Source organism: Salmo salar, chromosome ssa05, assembly GCF_905237065.1.
Source record: "Salmo salar chromosome ssa05, Ssal_v3.1, whole genome shotgun sequence".
In the NCBI taxonomy this organism is placed as follows: domain Eukaryota; kingdom Metazoa; phylum Chordata; class Actinopteri; order Salmoniformes; family Salmonidae; genus Salmo; species Salmo salar.
Genome location: NC_059446.1, coordinates 4765868 through 4786862, shown reverse-complemented (window position 1 = coordinate 4786862; position 20995 = coordinate 4765868). Strand labels below are relative to the sequence as shown.

Genomic DNA, 20995 nt, shown 5'->3' with positions numbered 1-20995 from the left:
GAATACAAACAGTGTAGTTATTGCGTTATGGAGGGAAACAGGCAAAACGGCAGTATGGAGACAATTTAACAGCTCAGACACGAGACGTATGTGGCAGGGTCTACAGACAATCATGGACTACAGATGGAAAACCTGCCACTATGGGGACACCGACCTCTTGCTTCCGGACAAGCTGAATACATTCTTCGCCCGATTTGAGGATAACACAGCGCCACCGACGCGGCCCGCTACCAAGGACTGTGGGCTCTCCTTCTCTGTGGCCGATGTGAGTAAGACATTTTAAGCGTGTTAACCCTCGCAAGGCTGCCGGGCCCAGACGGCATCCCTAGCCGCGTCCTCAGAGCATGCACAGACTAGCTGGCTGGAGTGTTTATGGACATATTGCATTTCTACCTATCCCGGTCTGTTGTCCCCACATACTTCAAGATGTCCACCATTGTTCCTGTACCCAAGAAAGCAAAGGTAACTGAACTAAATGACAATCACCCCATAACACTCACTTCTGTCATCATGAAGTGCTTTGAGAGACTAGCCAAGGATCATATCACCTCTACCTTAACTGACGCCCTAGACCCACTTCAATTTGCTTACCGCCCCAAAGGATCCACAGACGATGCCATCGCACTGCACATTGCCCTATCCCATCTGGACAAGAGGAATACCTATGTAAGAATGTCGTACATTGACTACAGCTCACCCTCCAACACCATAGTACCCTCCAAACAACATCTCCACTTCGCTGATCCTCCTGTACTCCCTGTTCACCCACGACTACGTGGCCATGCACGCCTCCAACTCAATCAGATGATCGCAGACGACACAACCGTAGTAGGCCTGATTACCAACAATGACAAGACATTCTACAGGGAGGAGGTGAGGGCCCTGGGAGTGTGGCTGCCAGGAAAATAACCTCTCACCCAAGGTCAACAAAACAAAGGAGATGATCGTGGACTTCAGGAAACAGCAGAGGGAGCACCCCCCTATCCACATCGGCAAGACCGCAGTGGAGAAGGTGGAAAGCTTCAAGCTCCTCGGCGTAAACATCACTGATGAAATGGTCCACCCACACAGACAGTGTGGTGAAGAAGGCGCAACAGTGCCTCTTCAACCTCAGGAAGCAGAAGAAATTTGGCTTGGCACCTAAAACACTCACAGCTTTTACAGATGCACAATTGAGAGCATCCTGTCGGGCTGTATCACCGCCTGGTACAGAAACTGCACCGCCTGCAATCACTGGGGGCAAACTACCTGCCCTCCAGGACACCTACACCACCCAATGTCACAGGAAGGCCAAAAAAGATCATCAAGGACAACAACCACCCGAGCCACTGCCTGTTCACCCCGCTATCATCTAGAAGGCGAGGTCAGTACAGGTACATCAAAGCTGGGACCAAGAGACTGAAAAACAGCTTCTATCTCAAGGCCATCAGACTGTTAAACAGCCATCACTAGCACATTAGAGGCTGCTGCCCTAAATACATAGACTAGGAATCACTGGTCACTTTAATAATTGGAACACTAGTCACTTTTAATAATGTTTACATATTTTACATTCCTCATCTCATATCTATATACTGCATTCTATCCTATTCTACTGTATCTTAGTCTATGCCACTCTGACATTGCTCATCCATATATTTATATATTCTTAATTTCATTCCTTTACTTTAGATTGTGTGTATTGTTAGATATTACTGCACTGTTGGAACTAGAAACACAAGCATTTCGATATACCCGCAATAACATCTGCTAAACATGTGTATGTGACAAATAAAATTTGATTTTGATAAATTATTATTTTTCTTTTTTTTTTCTTGGTAAATAGTTTAGGGAAGTTTGCTTCCCTTTGAGTCCATGATTACGCACGACTGGTTATTAAAAAAGTGTAAAGTCATCACGCTGACATGACACTAAATCGATTGTTTGAATCAAATTAATATTATTTTGTCACCGTTAAATTTGTCATTCGTGCCTCTGTCGCAGGATTTATAAAGCTGTTTTCAAAATCAAAATGGCAGACAATTCGCACTTCTCTCTGTATAAAAGTCGCTAGCCACAAACTTAACACATGGATTTGACAGTCAAGCTGTCACTCAAACTAAAGCCAACCCCAGTCACTATTTAGAATGACTTTATGGAGAGATGATTTGTTGAAATTATCCAGTCAAGAAAGTATTGTGTTTCCTATTTCGTATTTGCCATATGCTGTACACATTGTTCCACAAGCAGATAAGTTGATAAATGGCTATTGACGGGTACAGTGCATTCAGAACGTGTTCAGAGCCCTTGACTTTTATATATTTTTTTATTTTTATTATTCAATTACTTTTTTCCCCTCATCAATCTACACATAATACCCCATAATGACAAAGTGAAAACAGGTTTTTAGACATTTTTTGCAAATGTATGTAAGAAGGGAAAAACTTTATTTACATAAGTATTCAGACCCTTTGCTATGAGACTCAAAATTGACCTCAGGTGATGCACCTGATGTTTCTATAATTTGATTGTAGTCCACCTGTGGTAAATTCAATTGATTGGACATGATTTGGAAAGGCACACAACTGTCTATGTAAGGTCCCAAAAAATGTCTGCAGCATTGAAGGTCCCCAAGAATACAGTTGCCTCCATCATTCTGAAATGGAAGAAGTTTGGAACCACCAAGACTCTTCCTAGAGCTGGCCGCCGGGCCAAACTGAGCAATCGGGGGAGAAGGGCCTTAGTCAGGGAGGTGACCAAGAACCCGATGGTCACTCTGACAAAGTGAGAACCCATGACAGCCCACTTGGAGTTTGCCAAATGGCACCTAAAGACTCTCCGACCATGATAACCAAGATTCTCTGGTCTGATGAAACCAGGATGGAACTCTTTGGCCTGAATGCCAAGCGTCACGTCTGGAGGAAGCATGGCACCATCCTTACGGTGAAGCATGGTGGTGGCAGCATCATGCTGCGGGGATGTTTTTCAGCGGCAGGGACTGGGAGACTGGTCAGGATCGAGGGAAAGATGAACGGAGAAAAGTATAGAGATTCTTGATGAAAACCTGTTGTAGTGTGCTCAGGACCTCAGACTGGGGCGAAGGTTCACCTTCCAACAGGACAACGACCTAAGCACACAGCCAAGACAAATCTCAATGTCCTTGAGTGGCCCAGCCAAAGGCCGAACTCGAACCTGATCGAACATCTCTGGAGAGACCTGAAAATAGCTGTGCAGCGATGCTCCCCGTCCAACCTGACAGAGCTTGAGAGGATCTGCAGAGAAGAATGGGAGAAACTCCCCAAATACAGGTGTGCCAAGCTTGTAGCGTCATACCCAAGAAGACTCGAGGTTGTAATCGCTGCCGAAGATGCTTCAACAAAGTACTGAGTAAAGGTGTCTGAAAACTTATATAAATGTAATATTCCATTTTTTTTTTATTCTAAATGAGCAAAAAAAATCTAAATGTGTTGTTCTTTGTCATTATGGGGTATTGTTTGTAGATTGAGAGGGGGAAAAAAACAGTATAATCAATTTTAGAATAAGGCTGTAACGTAACAAAATGTGGAAAAAGTCTAGAGGTCTGAATACTTTCCCAATGCACTGTATATATGTAGTGTACCCAAGTTGGTTGTGGTTTGTCTTTTAGAAGAGTGCGAATGGCACATGTAGCGTCGGTTCCATTGTTTTCCTTACAATCGGTCCCGTGTGGCTCAGTTGGTAGAGCATGGTGTTTGCAACGCCAGGGTTGTGGGTTCGATTCCCACGGGGGACCAGTACGGAGAAAAAAAATGTATGCATTCACTACTGTAAGTCGCTCTGGATAAGAGCATCTGCTAAATGACTAAAATGTAAAATGTAAAATGTAATGTTGACGTGAGTGATTCATCTGCACGATTTTGTTATTATATTGATTACAGTAGAACAAGCTTATCAATTTCAGGCTGGAGTTGGTCAATGCTGATGCATGAGCATTTTTTTAAGGTTCTAACTTAGTAAAATGAAAGTAGTATGAACACAAGTGTGACGTGTGTGTGTGTGTGTGTGTGTGTGTGTGTGTGTGTGTGTGTGTGTGTGTGTGTGTGTGTGTGTGTGTGTGTGTGTGTGTGTGTGTGTGTGTGTGTGTGTGTGTGTGTGTGTGTGTGTGTGTGTGTGTGTGTGTGTGTGTACAGGAAGTAGTTTTTATATATTGACCTTCAACATATGATTTATTTCAGCATATTGATTATGGATTTGGACATTTTAAAACTTGTTTTGACACAATATATATATATATATTGATAGATGAATATATAGATATATAAAAATACATGACAGCAGGAAGAGTTTTATGAAAATAAATGGTAGTTAAAAAAAAAATATTCAACATGATTCTACTTAATCAGGTAAAAACGATTGAATGAACCCATAAACATTACATTTACATTTTTTTTACATTTTTACATTTTAGTCATTTAGCAGACGCTCTTATCCAGAGCGACTTACAGTAGTGAATGCATACATTTCAGACATTTTTTCCCTATACTGGTCCCCCGTGGGAATCGAACCCACAACCCTGGCGTTGCAAACACCATGCTCTACCAACTGAGCCTCCCTCCCTCCATGCTACGATTTATTGAATTTGATATTAGTGAAATTGTTTAAATGACTTTGTCCTGGCTAGTCAGAGGACACATAGCTAGCCAATACTGTGAACAATATTGTGATATGATATTTTGGTTGTATCGCTCAGCCCTACCATCCATCCTCCCTCCCTCCCTCCAGCCAGCCATCCCTCCATCCCTCCCTCCCTCCCCCATCGTAACAGTAACTGTCTTGTCCTTTTTAAACATGCAGTATTTCAGAACCTGATGATGCTCTGTGTAATACTCTGTTCTCTCTTCCAGGTGTGTTGTGTGCTTCAGTGACTTTGAGTGTAGGCAGCTACTGAGGGTTTTACCCTGCAACCACGAGTTCCACGCTAAGTGTGTCGACAAATGGTTAAAGGTAAGCCCATTCCATCCATCGCTAACTCTACGGTTACGTCTCAAATGGCACCCTATTCCCTATATAGTACTCAACTTTTGACCAGGCTGGCACCCTATTCCCTATATAGTACACTACTTTTGACCAGGCTGGCACCCTATTCCCTATATAGTACACTACTTTTGACCAGGCTGGCACCCTATTCCCTATATAGTACACTACTTTTGACCAGGCTGGCACCCTATTCCCTATATAGTACACTACTGTTGACCAGGCTGGCACCCTATTCCCTATATAGTACACTACTTTTGACCAGGCTGGCACCCTATTCCCTATATAGTACACTACTGTTGACCAGGCTGGCACCCTATTCCCTATATAGTACACTACTGTTGACCAGGCTGGCACCCTATTCCCTATATAGTACACTACTTTTGACCAGGCTGGCACCCTATTCCCTATATAGTACACTACTTTTGACCAGGCACCCTATTCCCTATATACTACACTACTTTTGACCAGGCTGGCACCCTATTCCCTATATAGTACACTACTTTTGACCAGGCTGGCACCCTATTCCCTATATAGTACACTACTTTTGACCAGGCTGGCACCCTATTCCCTATATAGTACACTACTTTTGACCAGGCACCCTATTCCCTATATAGTGCACTACTTTTGACCAGGCTGGCACCCTATTCCCTATATAGTACACTACTTTTGACCAGGCTGGCACCCTATTCCCTATATAGTACACTACTTTTGACCAGGCTGGCACCCTATTCCCTATATAGTACACTACTTTTGACCAGGCTGGCACCCTATTCCCTATATAGTACACTACTTTTGACCAGGCTGGCACCCTATTCCCTATATAGTACACTACTTTTGACCAGGCTGGCACCCTATTCCCTATATAGTACACTACTTTTGACCAGGCTGGCACCCTATTCCCTATATAGTACACTACTTTTGACCAGGCTGGCACCCTATTCCCTATATAGTACACTACTTTTGACCAGGCTGGCACCCTATTCCCTATATAGTGCACTACTTTTGACCAGGCTGGCACCCTATTCCCTATATAGTACACTACTTTTGACCAGGCTGGCACCCTATTCCCTATATAGTACACTACTTTTGACCAGGCTGGCACCCTATTCCCTATATAGTACACTACTGTTGACCAGGCTGGCACCCTATTCCCTATATAGTGCACTACTTTTGACCAGGCTGGCACCCTATTCCCTATATAGTGCACTACTTTTGACCAGGCTGGCACCCTATTCCCTATATAGTACACTACTTTTGACCAGGCTGGCACCCTATTCCCTATATAGTACACTACTTTTGACCAGGCTGGCACCCTATTCCCTATATAGTACACTACTTTTGACCAGGCTGGCACCCTATTCCCTATATAGTACACTACTTTTGACCAGGCTGGCACCCTATTCCCTATATAGTGCACTACTTTTGACCAGGCACCCTATTCCCTATATAGTACACTACTTTTGACCAGGCTGGCACCCTATTCCCTATATAGTACACTACTTTTGACCAGGCTGGCACCCTATTCCCTATATAGTACACTACTTTTGACCAGGCTGGCACCCTATTCCCTATATAGTACACTACTTTTGACCAGGCTGGCACCCTATTCCCTATATAGTACACTACTGTTGACCAGGCTGGCACCCTATTCCCTATATAGTACACTACTTTTGACCAGGCTGGCACCCTATTCCCTATATAGTACACTACTTTTGACCAGGCTGGCACCCTATTCCCTATATAGTGCACTACTTTTGACCAGGCTGGCACCCTATTCCCTATATAGTACACTACTTTTGACCAGGCTGGCACCCTATTCCCTATATAGTACACTACTTTTGACCAGGCTGGCACCCTATTCCCTATATAGTACACTACTTTTGACCAGGCTGGCACCCTATTCCCTATATAGTACACTACTTTTGACCAGGCTGGCACCCTATTCCCTATATAGTACACTACTTTTGACCAGGCTGGCACCCTATTCCCTATATAGTACACTACTGTTGACCAGGCTGGCACCCTATTCCCTATATAGTACACTACTTTTGACCAGGCTGGCACCCTATTCCCTATATAGTACACTACTTTTGACCAGGCTGGCACCCTATTCCCTATATAGTACACTACTTTTGACCAGGCTGGCACCCTATTCCCTATATAGTACACTACTTTTGACCAGGCTGGCACCCTATTCCCTATATAGTACACTACTTTTGACCAGGCTGGCACCCTATTCCCTATAAGTACACTACTTTTGACCAGGCTGGCACCCTATTCCCTATATAGTACACTACTTTTGACCAGGCTGGCACCCTATTCCCTATATAGTACACTACTTTTGACCAGGCTGGCACCCTATTCCCTATATAGTACACTACTTTTGACCAGGCTGGCACCCTATTCCCTATATAGTACACTACTTTTGACCAGGCTGGCACCCTATTCCCTATATAGTACACTACTTTTGACCAGGCTGGCACCCTATTCCCTATATAGTACACTACTTTTGACCAGGCTGGCACCCTATTCCCTATATAGTACACTACTTTTGACCAGGCTGGCACCCTATTCCCTATATAGTACACTACTTTTGACCAGGCTGGCACCCTATTCCCTATATAGTACACTACTTTTGACCAGGCTGGCACCCTATTCCCTATATAGTACACTACTTTTGACCAGGCTGGCACCCTATTCCCTATATAGTACACTACTTTTGACCAGGCTGGCACCCTATTCCCTATATAGTACACTACTTTTGACCAGGCTGGCACCCTATTCCCTATATAGTACACTACTTTTGACCAGGCTGGCACCCTATTCCCTATATAGTACACTACTGTTGACCAGGCTGGCACCCTATTCCCTATATAGTACACTACTTTTGACCAGGCTGGCACCCTATTCCCTATATAGTACACTACTTTTGACCAGGCTGGCACCCTATTCCCTATATAGTACACTACTTTTGACCAGGCTGGCACCCTATTCCCTATATAGTACACTACTTTTGACCAGGCTGGCACCCTATTCCCTATATAGTACACTACTTTTGACCAGGCTGGCACCCTATTCCCTATATAGTACACTACTTTTGACCAGGCTGGCACCCTATTCCCTATATAGTACACTACTTTTGACCAGGCTGGCACCCTATTCCCTATATAGTACACTACTTTTGACCAGGCTGGCACCCTATTCCCTATATAGTACACTACTTTTGACCAGGCTGGCACCCTATTCCCTATATAGTACACTACTTTTGACCAGGCTGGCACCCTATTCCCTATATAGTACACTACTTTTGACCAGGCTGGCACCCTATTCCCTATATAGTACACTACTTTTGACCAGGCTGGCACCCTATTCCCTATATAGTACACTACTTTTGACCAGGCTGGCACCCTATTCCCTATATAGTACACTACTTTTGACCAGGCTGGCACCCTATTCCCTATATAGTACACTACTTTTGACCAGGCTGGCACCCTATTCCCTATATAGTACACTACTTTTGACCAGGCTGGCACCCTATTCCCTATATAGTACACTACTTTTGACCAGGCTGGCACCCTATTCCCTATATAGTACACTACTTTTGACCAGGCTGGCACCCTATTCCCTATATAGTACACTACTTTTGACCAGGCTGGCACCCTATTCCCTATATAGTACACTACTTTTGACCAGGCTGGCACCCTATTCCCTATATAGTACACTACTTTTGACCAGGCTGGCACCCTATTCCCTATATAGTACACTACTTTTGACCAGGCTGGCACCCTATTCCCTATATAGTACACTACTTTTGACCAGGCTGGCACCCTATTCCCTATATAGTACACTACTTTTGACCAGGCTGGCACCCTATTCCCTATATAGTACACTACTTTTGACCAGGCTGGCACCCTATTCCCTATATAGTACACTACTTTTGACCAGGCTGGCACCCTATTCCCTATATAGTACACTACTTTTGACCAGGCTGGCACCCTATTCCCTATATAGTACACTACTTTTGACCAGGCTGGCACCCTATTCCCTATATAGTACACTACTTTTGACCAGGCTGGCACCCTATTCCCTATATAGTACACTACTTTTGACCAGGCTGGCACCCTATTCCCTATATAGTACACTACTTTTGACCAGGCTGGCACCCTATTCCCTATATAGTACACTACTTTTGACCAGGCTGGCACCCTATTCCCTATATAGTACACTACTTTTGACCAGGCTGGCACCCTATTCCCTATATAGTACACTACTTTTGACCAGGCTGGCACCCTATTCCCTATATAGTACACTACTTTTGACCAGGCTGGCACCCTATTCCCTATATAGTACACTACTTTTGACCAGGCTGGCACCCTATTCCCTATATAGTACACTACTTTTGACCAGGCTGGCACCCTATTCCCTATATAGTACACTACTTTTGACCAGGCTGGCACCCTATTCCCTATATAGTACACTACTTTTGACCAGGCTGGCACCCTATTCCCTATATAGTACACTACTTTTGACCAGGCTGGCACCCTATTCCCTATATAGTACACTACTTTTGACCAGGCTGGCACCCTATTCCCTATATAGTACACTACTTTTGACCAGGCTGGCACCCTATTCCCTATATAGTACACTACTTTTGACCAGGCTGGCACCCTATTCCCTATATAGTACACTACTTTTGACCAGGCTGGCACCCTATTCCCTATATAGTACACTACTTTTGACCAGGCTGGCACCCTATTCCCTATATAGTACACTACTTTTGACCAGGCTGGCACCCTATTCCCTATATAGTACACTACTTTTGACCAGGCTGGCACCCTATTCCCTATATAGTGCACTACTTTTGACCAGGCTGGCACCCTATTCCCTATATAGTACACTACTTTTGACCAGGCTGGCACCCTATTCCCTATATAGTACACTACTTTTGACCAGGCTGGCACCCTATTCCCCTATATAGTACACTACTTTTGACCAGGCTGGCACCCTATTCCCTATATAGTACACTACTTTTGACCAGGCTGGCACCCTATTCCCTATATAGTACACTACTTTTGACCAGGCTGGCACCCTATTCCCTATATAGTACACTACTTTTGACCAGGCTGGCACCCTATTCCCTATATAGTACACTACTTTTGACCAGGCTGGCACCCTATTCCCTATATAGTACACTACTTTTGACCAGGCTGGCACCCTATTCCCTATATAGTACACTACTTTTGACCAGGCTGGCACCCTATTCCCCTATATAGTACACTACTTTTGACCAGGCTGGCACCCTATTCCCTATATAGTACACTACTTTTGACCAGGCTGGCACCCTATTCCCTATATAGTACACTACTTTTGACCAGGCTGGCACCCTATTCCCTATATAGTACACTACTTTTGACCAGGCTGGCACCCTATTCCCTATATAGTACACTACTTTTGACCAGGCTGGCACCCTATTCCCTATATAGTACACTACTTTTGACCAGGCTGGCACCCTATTCCCTATATAGTACACTACTTTTGACCAGGCTGGCACCCTATTCCCTATATAGTACACTACTTTTGACCAGGCTGGCACCCTATTCCCTATATAGTACACTACTTTTGACCAGGCTGGCACCCTATTCCCTATATAGTACACTACTTTTGACCAGGCTGGCACCCTATTCCCTATATAGTACACTACTTTTGACCAGGCTGGCACCCTATTCCCTATATAGTACACTACTTTTGACCAGGCTGGCACCCTATTCCCTATATAGTACACTACTTTTGACCAGGCTGGCACCCTATTCCCTATATAGTACACTACTTTTGACCAGGCTGGCACCCTATTCCCTATATAGTACACTACTTTTGACCAGGCTGGCACCCTATTCCCTATATAGTACACTACTTTTGACCAGGCTGGCACCCTATTCCCTATATAGTACACTACTTTTGACCAGGCTGGCACCCTATTCCCTATATAGTACACTACTTTTGACCAGGCTGGCACCCTATTCCCTATATAGTACACTACTTTTGACCAGGCTGGCACCCTATTCCCTATATAGTACACTACTTTTGACCAGGCTGGCACCCTATTCCCTATATAGTACACTACTTTTGACCAGGCTGGCACCCTATTCCCCTATATAGTACACTACTTTTGACCAGGCTGGCACCCTATTCCCTATATAGTACACTACTTTTGACCAGGCTGGCACCCTATTCCCTATATAGTACACTACTTTTGACCAGGCTGGCACCCTATTCCCTATATAGTACACTACTTTTGACCAGGCTGGCACCCTATTCCCTATATAGTACACTACTTTTGACCAGGCTGGCACCCTATTCCCTATATAGTACACTACTTTTGACCAGGCTGGCACCCTATTCCCTATATAGTACACTACTTTTGACCAGGCTGGCACCCTATTCCCTATATAGTACACTACTTTTGACCAGGCTGGCACCCTATTCCCTATATAGTACACTACTTTTGACCAGGCTGGCACCCTATTCCCTATATAGTACACTACTTTTGACCAGGCTGGCACCCTATTCCCTATATAGTACACTACTTTTGACCAGGCTGGCACCCTATTCCCTATATAGTACACTACTTTTGACCAGGCTGGCACCCTATTCCCTATATAGTACACTACTTTTGACCAGGCTGGCACCCTATTCCCTATATAGTACACTACTTTTGACCAGGCTGGCACCCTATTCCCTATATAGTACACTACTTTTGACCAGGCTGGCACCCTATTCCCTATATAGTACACTACTTTTGACCAGGCTGGCACCCTATTCCCCTATATAGTACACTACTTTTGACCAGGCTGGCACCCTATTCCCTATATAGTACACTACTTTTGACCAGGCTGGCACCCTATTCCCTATATAGTACACTACTTTTGACCAGGCTGGCACCCTATTCCCTATATAGTACACTACTTTTGACCAGGCTGGCACCCTATTCCCTATATAGTACACTACTTTTGACCAGGCTGGCACCCTATTCCCTATATAGTACACTACTTTTGACCAGGCTGGCACCCTATTCCCTATATAGTACACTACTTTTGACCAGGCTGGCACCCTATTCCCTATATAGTACACTACTTTTGACCAGGCTGGCACCCTATTCCCTATATAGTACACTACTTTTGACCAGGCTGGCACCCTATTCCCTATATAGTACACTACTTTTGACCAGGCTGGCACCCTATTCCCTATATAGTACACTACTTTTGACCAGGCTGGCACCCTATTCCCTATATAGTACACTACTTTTGACCAGGCTGGCACCCTATTCCCTATATAGTACACTACTTTTGACCAGGCTGGCACCCTATTCCCTATATAGTACACTACTTTTGACCAGGCTGGCACCCTATTCCCTATATAGTACACTACTTTTGACCAGGCTGGCACCCTATTCCCTATATAGTACACTACTTTTGACCAGGCTGGCACCCTATTCCCTATATAGTACACTACTTTTGACCAGGCTGGCACCCTATTCCCTATATAGTACACTACTTTTGACCAGGCTGGCACCCTATTCCCTATATAGTACACTACTTTTGACCAGGCTGGCACCCTATTCCCTATATAGTACACTACTTTTGACCAGGCTGGCACCCTATTCCCTATATAGTACACTACTTTTGACCAGGCTGGCACCCTATTCCCTATATAGTACACTACTTTTGACCAGGCTGGCACCCTATTCCCTATATAGTACACTACTTTTGACCAGGCTGGCACCCTATTCCCTATATAGTACACTACTTTTGACCAGGCTGGCACCCTATTCCCTATATAGTACACTACTTTTGACCAGGCTGGCACCCTATTCCCTATATAGTACACTACTTTTGACCAGGCTGGCACCCTATTCCCTATATAGTGCACTACTTTTGACCAGGCTGGCACCCTATTCCCTATATAGTACACTACTTTTGACCAGGCTGGCACCCTATTCCCTATATAGTGCACTACTTTTGACCAGACTGGCACCCTATTCCCTATATAGTGCACTACTTTTGACCAGGCTGGCACCCTATTCCCTATATAGTGCACTACTTTTGACCAGGCTGGCACCCTATTCCCTATATAGTACACTACTTTTGACCAGGCTGGCACCCTATTCCCTATATAGTGCACTACTTTTGACCAGGCTGGCACCCTATTCCCTATATAGTACACTACTTTTGACCAGGCTGGCACCCTATTCCCTATATAGTACACTACTTTTGACCAGGCTGGCACCCTATTCCCTATATAGTACACTACTTTTGACCAGGCTGGCACCCTATTCCCTATATAGTACACTACTTTTGACCAGGCTGGCACCCTATTCCCTATATAGTACACTACTTTTGACCAGGCTGGCACCCTATTCCCTATATAGTGCACTACTTTTGACCAGGCTGGCACCCTATTCCCTATATAGTACACTACTTTTGACCAGGCTGGCACCCTATTCCCTATATAGTACACTACTTTTGACCAGGCTGGCACCCTATTCCCTATATAGTACACTACTTTTGACCAGGCTGGCACCCTATTCCCTATATAGTACACTACTTTTGACCAGGCTGGCACCCTATTCCCTATATAGTACACTACTTTTGACCAGGCTGGCACCCTATTCCCTATATAGTACACTACTTTTGACCAGGCTGGCACCCTATTCCCTATATAGTACACTACTTTTGACCAGGCTGGCACCCTATTCCCTATATAGTACACTACTTTTGACCAGGCTGGCACCCTATTCCCTATATAGTACACTACTTTTGACCAGGCTGGCACCCTATTCCCTATATAGTACACTACTTTTGACCAGGCTGGCACCCTATTCCCTATATAGTACACTACTTTTGACCAGGCTGGCACCCTATTCCCTATATAGTACACTACTTTTGACCAGGCTGGCACCCTATTCCCTATATAGTACACTACTTTTGACCAGGCTGGCACCCTATTCCCTATATAGTACACTACTTTTGACCAGGCTGGCACCCTATTCCCTATATAGTGCACTACTTTTGACCAGGCTGGCACCCTATTCCCTATATAGTGCACTACTTTTGACCAGGCTGGCACCCTATTCCCTATATAGTGCACTACTTTTGACCAGGCTGGCACCCTATTCCCTATATAGTACACTACTTTTGACCAGGCTGGCACCCTATTCCCTATATAGTACACTACTTTTGACCAGGCTGGCACCCTATTCCCTATATAGTACACTACTTTTGACCAGGCTGGCACCCTATTCCCTATATAGTACACTACTTTTGACCAGGCTGGCACCCTATTCCCTATATAGTACACTACTTTTGACCAGGCTGGCACCCTATTCCCTATATAGTACACTACTTTTGACCAGGCTGGCACCCTATTCCCTATATAGTACACTACTTTTGACCAGGCTGGCACCCTATTCCCTATATAGTACACTACTTTTGACCAGGCTGGCACCCTATTCCCTATATAGTACACTACTTTTGACCAGGCTGGCACCCTATTCCCTATATAGTACACTACTTTTGACCAGGCTGGCACCCTATTCCCTATATAGTACACTACTTTTGACCAGGCTGGCACCCTATTCCCTATATAGTACACTACTTTTGACCAGGCTGGCACCCTATTCCCTATATAGTACACTACTGTTGACCAGGCTGGCACCCTATTCCCTATATAGTACACTACTTTTGACCAGGCTGGCACCCTATTCCCTATATAGTACACTACTTTTGACCAGGCTGGCACCCTATTCCCTATATAGTACACTACTTTTGACCAGGCTGGCACCCTATTCCCTATATAGTACACTACTGTTGACCAGGCTGGCACCCTATTCCCTATATAGTACACTACTGTTGACCAGGCTGGCACCCTATTCCCTATATAGTGCACTACTTTTGACCAGGCTGGCACCCTATTCCCTATATAGTGCACTACTTTTGACCAGGCTGGCACCCTATTCCCTATATAGTACACTACTTTTGACCAGGCTGGCACCCTATTCCCTATATAGTACACTACTTTTGACCAGGCTGGCACCCTATTCCCTATATAGTGCACTACTTTTGACCAGAGTGCGATGGACAGGTTAACACCCTTTTCTTCTTCTATTTTTTTGTCTTCCTTCTAGACCAATCGCACTTGTCCAATCTGCCGGGCGAACGCGTCAGAGGTGCACCGCGAGGTGGAGTGAGTGATACCCAGGCTTTTGGGGATCTTTGATTGGAAAGCAGCACAAAACTAAACCCACAGAGTCTGTCTTAGCGCCTGCCTCGGCCTCAGCCTGCCTGGGGACTCCTGCCACCTACCTAGCCTGCCTGCGTCCCCTCCACCACTACTCCTGCCACCTACCCTGCCTGTGTCCTGCCCCCCTCCCCCCAACACAACTACTCCTGCCCCACCTCAACAACAATAAGCAATCTAAGATTGTATGTTTGAAGCCCTTCCCTCGGTTGTACCTCTGCTGTGCTTCTACTGCTGCATCTGATGAAAAGGCTTACTGCCTGCTACCAACACATAGCCACAGAGTTGTCCTGTCAGTCAGTCTGCCTGTCAGTCTGCCTGTCAGTCTGCCTGTCAGTCTGCCTGGGATAGCCCATTCATCCACCTCCTCGATCTGCTCCTCTGCCTTGCCCCAGTGTTGCAGATTCCAAAGATGTGACCTACCATATGTTGTTATCGTCGTAGGGCTTTTACGTTTACAAGTTTTTTTTTTTGTTCATTTATTTTTTTGTTATCTTGTGGTTTTGGTTAGTTCTTTGTGACAGAGGTGAGTTGGGAGTTTCCTGCATGGGGGGGGGGGGGGGGGGGAGGACCTGGTGGAGCGGAGAGAGGGGCGTCACACGTTGTTCAATCAGCAAGCCAATAATAGGAACGCGGTTAAAACTGTAGGGAGACTAGACCATTCCACTGGCTTGGAGGAGAAGCCTGGCTGACTGACCGTCATAGTACTGTAGGGAGACTAGACCATTCCACTGGCTTGGAGGAGAAGCCTGGCTGACTGACCGTCATAGTACTGTAGGGAGACTAGACCATTCCACTGGCTTGGAGGAGAAGCCTGGCTGACTGACCGTCATAGTACTGTAGGGAGACTAGACCATTCCACTGGCTTGGAGGAGAAGCCTGGCTGACTGACCGTCATAGTACTGTAGGGAGACTAGACCATTCCACTGGCTTGGAGGAGAAGCCTGGCTGACTGACCGTCATAGTACTGTAGGGAGACTAGACCATTCCACTGGCTTGGAGGAGAAGCCTGGCTGACTGACCGTCATAGTACTGTAGGGAGACTAGACCATTCCACTGGCTTGGAGGAGAAGCCTGGCTGACTGACCGTCATAGATGCATGTTTGTGTAGGTGACTGATGGGCAAAAAGTGTCCTGTCAATAATGTATGTTTTGCAATAATGTATTGATGATTTCAATAGTTTGTTCCCTGTTTTTGTTTGTTGTTTTTTTCAATCTGCTAATTGTGAAAGTGTGACTTGCTGTGGTTAAAATTAGCCTGAGGTTATGGACACATCTGGCACTGAGAATGATGGTCCATCACGACCTGTTGGGGACATATCCGCTCCTCCACGCCCTGTTGTTCCACACTGTGATACACAACTGACTGGACTGAGGGATGGATGGATGGATGGATGGATGGGTGGAGGAAGAGGAGAGATTATGCTGTGGAGTTTACTTTGTTGTTCTGGTGAAAAGGAAGGATCCTCAGATTGGCCCCCAGAGAGAGGAGAGGAGAGGAGAGGAGGGGGGAAAAAAAGCACTGCCTCTCTTTGAAGTCATCTGCTCTTTCTGCACAATGACCACATCCATCCTCCTCGCCAACGTTGGTCCTCTGGGAAAACCTGTGTGTGAGAGAGAGAGAGAGAGTCTGCTAGATTCTGGGCAACACTGAAGGATTTGCATAGACTGTTGATTTAAAACTAGCAATATTTTAACCAAGTATCGCCACAACATTTTAAATGAAAAAAAAAAATAATAACAATCAAAAAACAAGCAAACAAAAACAAGGAATGCTGGCTCACCCAGAGAGAGAGGGGTGGGTGGGTGGGGGGGTTCTGCTGCACCTCTGCATCGATGAGGGGGACAGGAGGGGGCCTTCACTACCCCAGCATCACCCACACTGACTGACTGCTGCTTTGGAGGTTGATACATAAAGCAGTATGTGCAATGAGTGATGGGTTTAACGTGGACATTTTTCTTCCTGTTTTTGGAAGAATCAGGCTTTTATCTCTTTGTTTGTGAGCCAAATATTCAATATTACATATATATATAATATATATATATATATATATACTCTTTCAAGATTTCAGATATGCCTTCTCAAGACCTTGATAAGCACAAAAATATTATTACTTACTAATCTTTAAAAAGAAAAAAAAAATCCCTTTGTCATTTCCACTTGTTTTTAAGAGTATAGTTTTTAAATGGTATTATTTATTGGTTTTAGCTATCTTAGAGACAACGTGTTAAAAGGACAAGGTCAGAGCACTAACATGGAAGCGTGTGGTTGAATGGTATGTGTTCTGTTCCAAAAGGCAACTTAACTTGGTCAGGTCTTGTTGTTAGGCCGTGCTAACTAATGGGTGTTGTAAAAGATTCATGTTGTACGCTGCATAGCTTCAGTGTGAAAAGCTTCTCGATAATCGTCTTGTTTTGAAGACAAAAGAATGTTTTTAACTCCCTGTTGTAAACATCTCTAGTGACCTGACAAGACAGACGCTCTGGTCCCAGCTGAGCTGACTGTACTTTTCACAGTGATGATCAGAACAGGAAGGGGTTGGAGACAAAGATGGAGCGCGAAGGGAGGAGTGGTGTTTGGTAGAGTGATACTGTTGGACATCTATAGGATTTGTGTCCCAAATGGTACCCTATGTAGTGCACTACTTTTGACCAGGGCCCATAGAGACTAGTGCACTATATATATATATATATATATATAGTAATAGGGTTCCATTTGGGACTGTCCTCATCTTTGTTCAGATTTCCAAAAAGGAATGTTGTTGGAGTAAAAAAAAGAAAAATCTATAAAATGTTACTTCGGGTGTTTTTTGTAAGTGTTGTGTGAGTAGGGGGACTCCTTTCTATTCCCAACTACACCAATAAGCACTGGTGGGCAGATGTAACTTTTAGGATGGACATTTTGCTTTCTTGTGTAAAGGGACCGTGCCATGTTTTTTCTATAGCGAATGTGAGTCTCTTTGTGACGTGTGTGTGTGTTACCACCTTTTGAAGAAGAAGAAGAGAGAAAAAAAGCCATCTGGATGAGTTTAAAGTAAAAACCCACAGCTTTGAGAGTTAATCTGTGTACATATCTGTTCACTGGCATATTAAAAAGAAGTAAAAAAAAATCCCTCAGGGCTTCTCAGTATATAAGAATAAGGAAAACTGTCTGTTTTAATGGGACAGATACCATGAAAGGTTTGGTGGTGGATTTCAATTTTTCTTGGTTGTTTTCCTCAGCCCATGCATATTTTTAATGTAATCTATTCAAATACAAGTAGTAATAATAATAATAATAATAATTGTTGAATTATAAAATATATATTTTTTTTTGCCAGAGTAGGTGGATATTGCATCATGTAATCATACATTTAGTTTGTCTTCTTGAACAACCACACCACCCACAGACATGTATAGTTACATAACGGTTAGGATCCAATTTTAAAAACGTGCCATTGATGCACACTATCCTACCTAAAAAAAAAAAATACACTTCCGAAACAACTCTAAAGGTGTTTGCATGATTTAAAAAAAAAAAGTGAATAAAAAATAAAACCAAGTGTGTATTTTCAGTGAAAGATATCTAGACATGGGGGGACGGTGGACTATTTAACAGTGCACAATATGCATGTCCGACCAGGTCCCAAGTCCCAACTGGTTTTTATCTAGCTCTAGTTGGCTTCAGGTTCCGTTGTTCAGATGGTGGAGTTTCGTTAATGCTCAGCTGATAACTGCCATGCATTGTACTGCACACGTTTGTAACAGAACTGAATCACTACAAGATTTTATTTTGCGCTTTATTAAAATTAAAAGTTGCCTGGACTTGGAACTGGGGAGAAATCCAGGATTTTAAAGTTAAAGTTTGGTTATAATATGTCTGCTATGTTGTTATCGCCTCAGATAATAAACATGTCTAGAACCTAATTAACTGAAAGCCATAGTTAAAAAACCATTCTGATCTGCTTTAGGTGTGATGCTGTTTGACATGAGGATCTGATCGGATGGATCCTTTGAGCATGTTGCTATGCTAATAGCCTTAAAATGGTCAGTTACATTCAACACAGTTAAAGGACATTTAAAAAAAAACCAAAAAAAATATACATTTTAGTCAAACTAATAACCTCCTACTTTATTCTCAATGTAGATTTGACATCTAGATAGCTTTTATTTACTTATTGAAACATCTATTTGGCAGGTTTTAATGACCATATTGTAAAGGCTGAAGTCATTTTAAAATCAAAACATAAAGGACAAATGAAAATAGAATCTTGTAGTCTTTCTGTGATCCAATTTAATTAATAATCTCACAGCTTGTGTGGCGCAAAGGAAAACAAATAGAATAATAAAATGGTGTTCCAATAATAAGCAGCTAAAATAATTTTATTTAGGATTTGATTTCGTGGTTACGCCGTAGATTTCCACTGTTTTCCAATGATCTGTTGCTGTGGTGGGAATAATGGTCTGTTTACTGATTCTACTGCTCCCTCCAGCTTCTAGGGGGCTCCACCCAACAACAGGCCAGGGCCAGGGGCATGTTCGGTGTTAGAAACCAGATGTTTGCTTTGGTACTTGCACATTTACAGTTACCTCAATTTTGCCATGTTTGGATTTAAAAAAAATAATAATAATAATATCTAATATATTATATATATATATATTAGGAAAATGGTTCTTAATGCTATGTTTTCATTCCATTGGAATCACATTGTTTGTAGCATTTAACTAGTTATAGTGTATTATATATACAGCTGTACTGATTGACATTTTTCAGATTTGTACTTTTTTAAACTGAAAGTTGCTAGTTTTGCTTTACCGAGTCGTGCAATCATTTATTTTTTATTTTTATCGTGGCTGATTTGAGAGTGTTGTTCACTAATAAATGTATGATGTATACCAATATTACAACTGCCCCTTTGCCTGTTTTCACTGTAATTCACCATTAGAGTTCACAGAAAGTTGTCATGAATGCTAGTATGGAACCCTGTTCCCTATATAGTGCACTACTTTTGACCGGAGCCCTATGGAACCCTGTTCCCTATATAGTGCACTACTTTTGACCGGAGCCCTATGGAACCCTATTCCCTATATAGTGCACTACTTTTGACCAGAGCCCTATGGCACCCTATTCCCTATATAGTGCACTACTTTTGACCGGAGCCCTAGGCTCTCATACTGTGCCAAGAAAAGGAATGTGATCTTGTGAGATCAGGATGAACATAGCATGGCAAAAGTTAAAAATAAACTTTCTTCACAGCCAACTATTATTCTATGAGACATTTACTAAGAGGTTAGTGTAATACGTTTGTTTCCTACATACACTACATGACAACAGTATGTGGTCACCTGCTTTTCCAACATCTAATTTCAAAATCATGGGCGTTAATATGGCGTTGGTCCCCCTCCCTTTCCTGCTATAACAGCCTCCACTCTTCAGGGAAGGCTTTCCACTAGATGTTGGAACATTGCTGCTATAACAGCCTCTGCTCTTCAGGGAAGGCTTTCCACTAGATGTTGGAACATTGCTGCTATAACAGCCTCCACTCTTCTGGGAAGGCTTTCCACTAGATGTTGGAACATTGCTGCTATAACAGCCTCCACTCTTCAGGGAAGGCTTTCCACTAGATGTTGGAACATTGCTGCTATAACAGCCTCCACTCTTCAGGGAAGGCTTTCCACTAGATGTTGGAACATTGCTGCTATAACAGCCTCCACTCTTCTGGGAAGG

At 43.7% G+C, this 20995-nt stretch overlaps 1 protein-coding gene across 3 annotated transcripts in view; it reads left to right on the top strand.

Moving 5' to 3' along the window:
* The window catches only part of LOC106604111 (RING finger protein 44), a 56688-nt gene extending 36510 nt beyond the window's left edge, over nucleotides 1–20178 (top strand). For all 3 annotated transcript variants that reach the window (XM_014198512.2, XM_045717820.1, XM_014198511.2), the window contains exons 10-11: nucleotides 4863–4962; nucleotides 15176–20178. In XM_014198512.2, the coding sequence (XP_014053987.1) occupies nucleotides 4863–4962; nucleotides 15176–15238 (163 nt within the window). In that variant the 3' untranslated portion in view covers nucleotides 15239–20178. The remainder of the gene's footprint in view (nucleotides 1–4862; nucleotides 4963–15175) is intronic.
* Nucleotides 20179–20995: the final 817 nt, after the last annotated feature.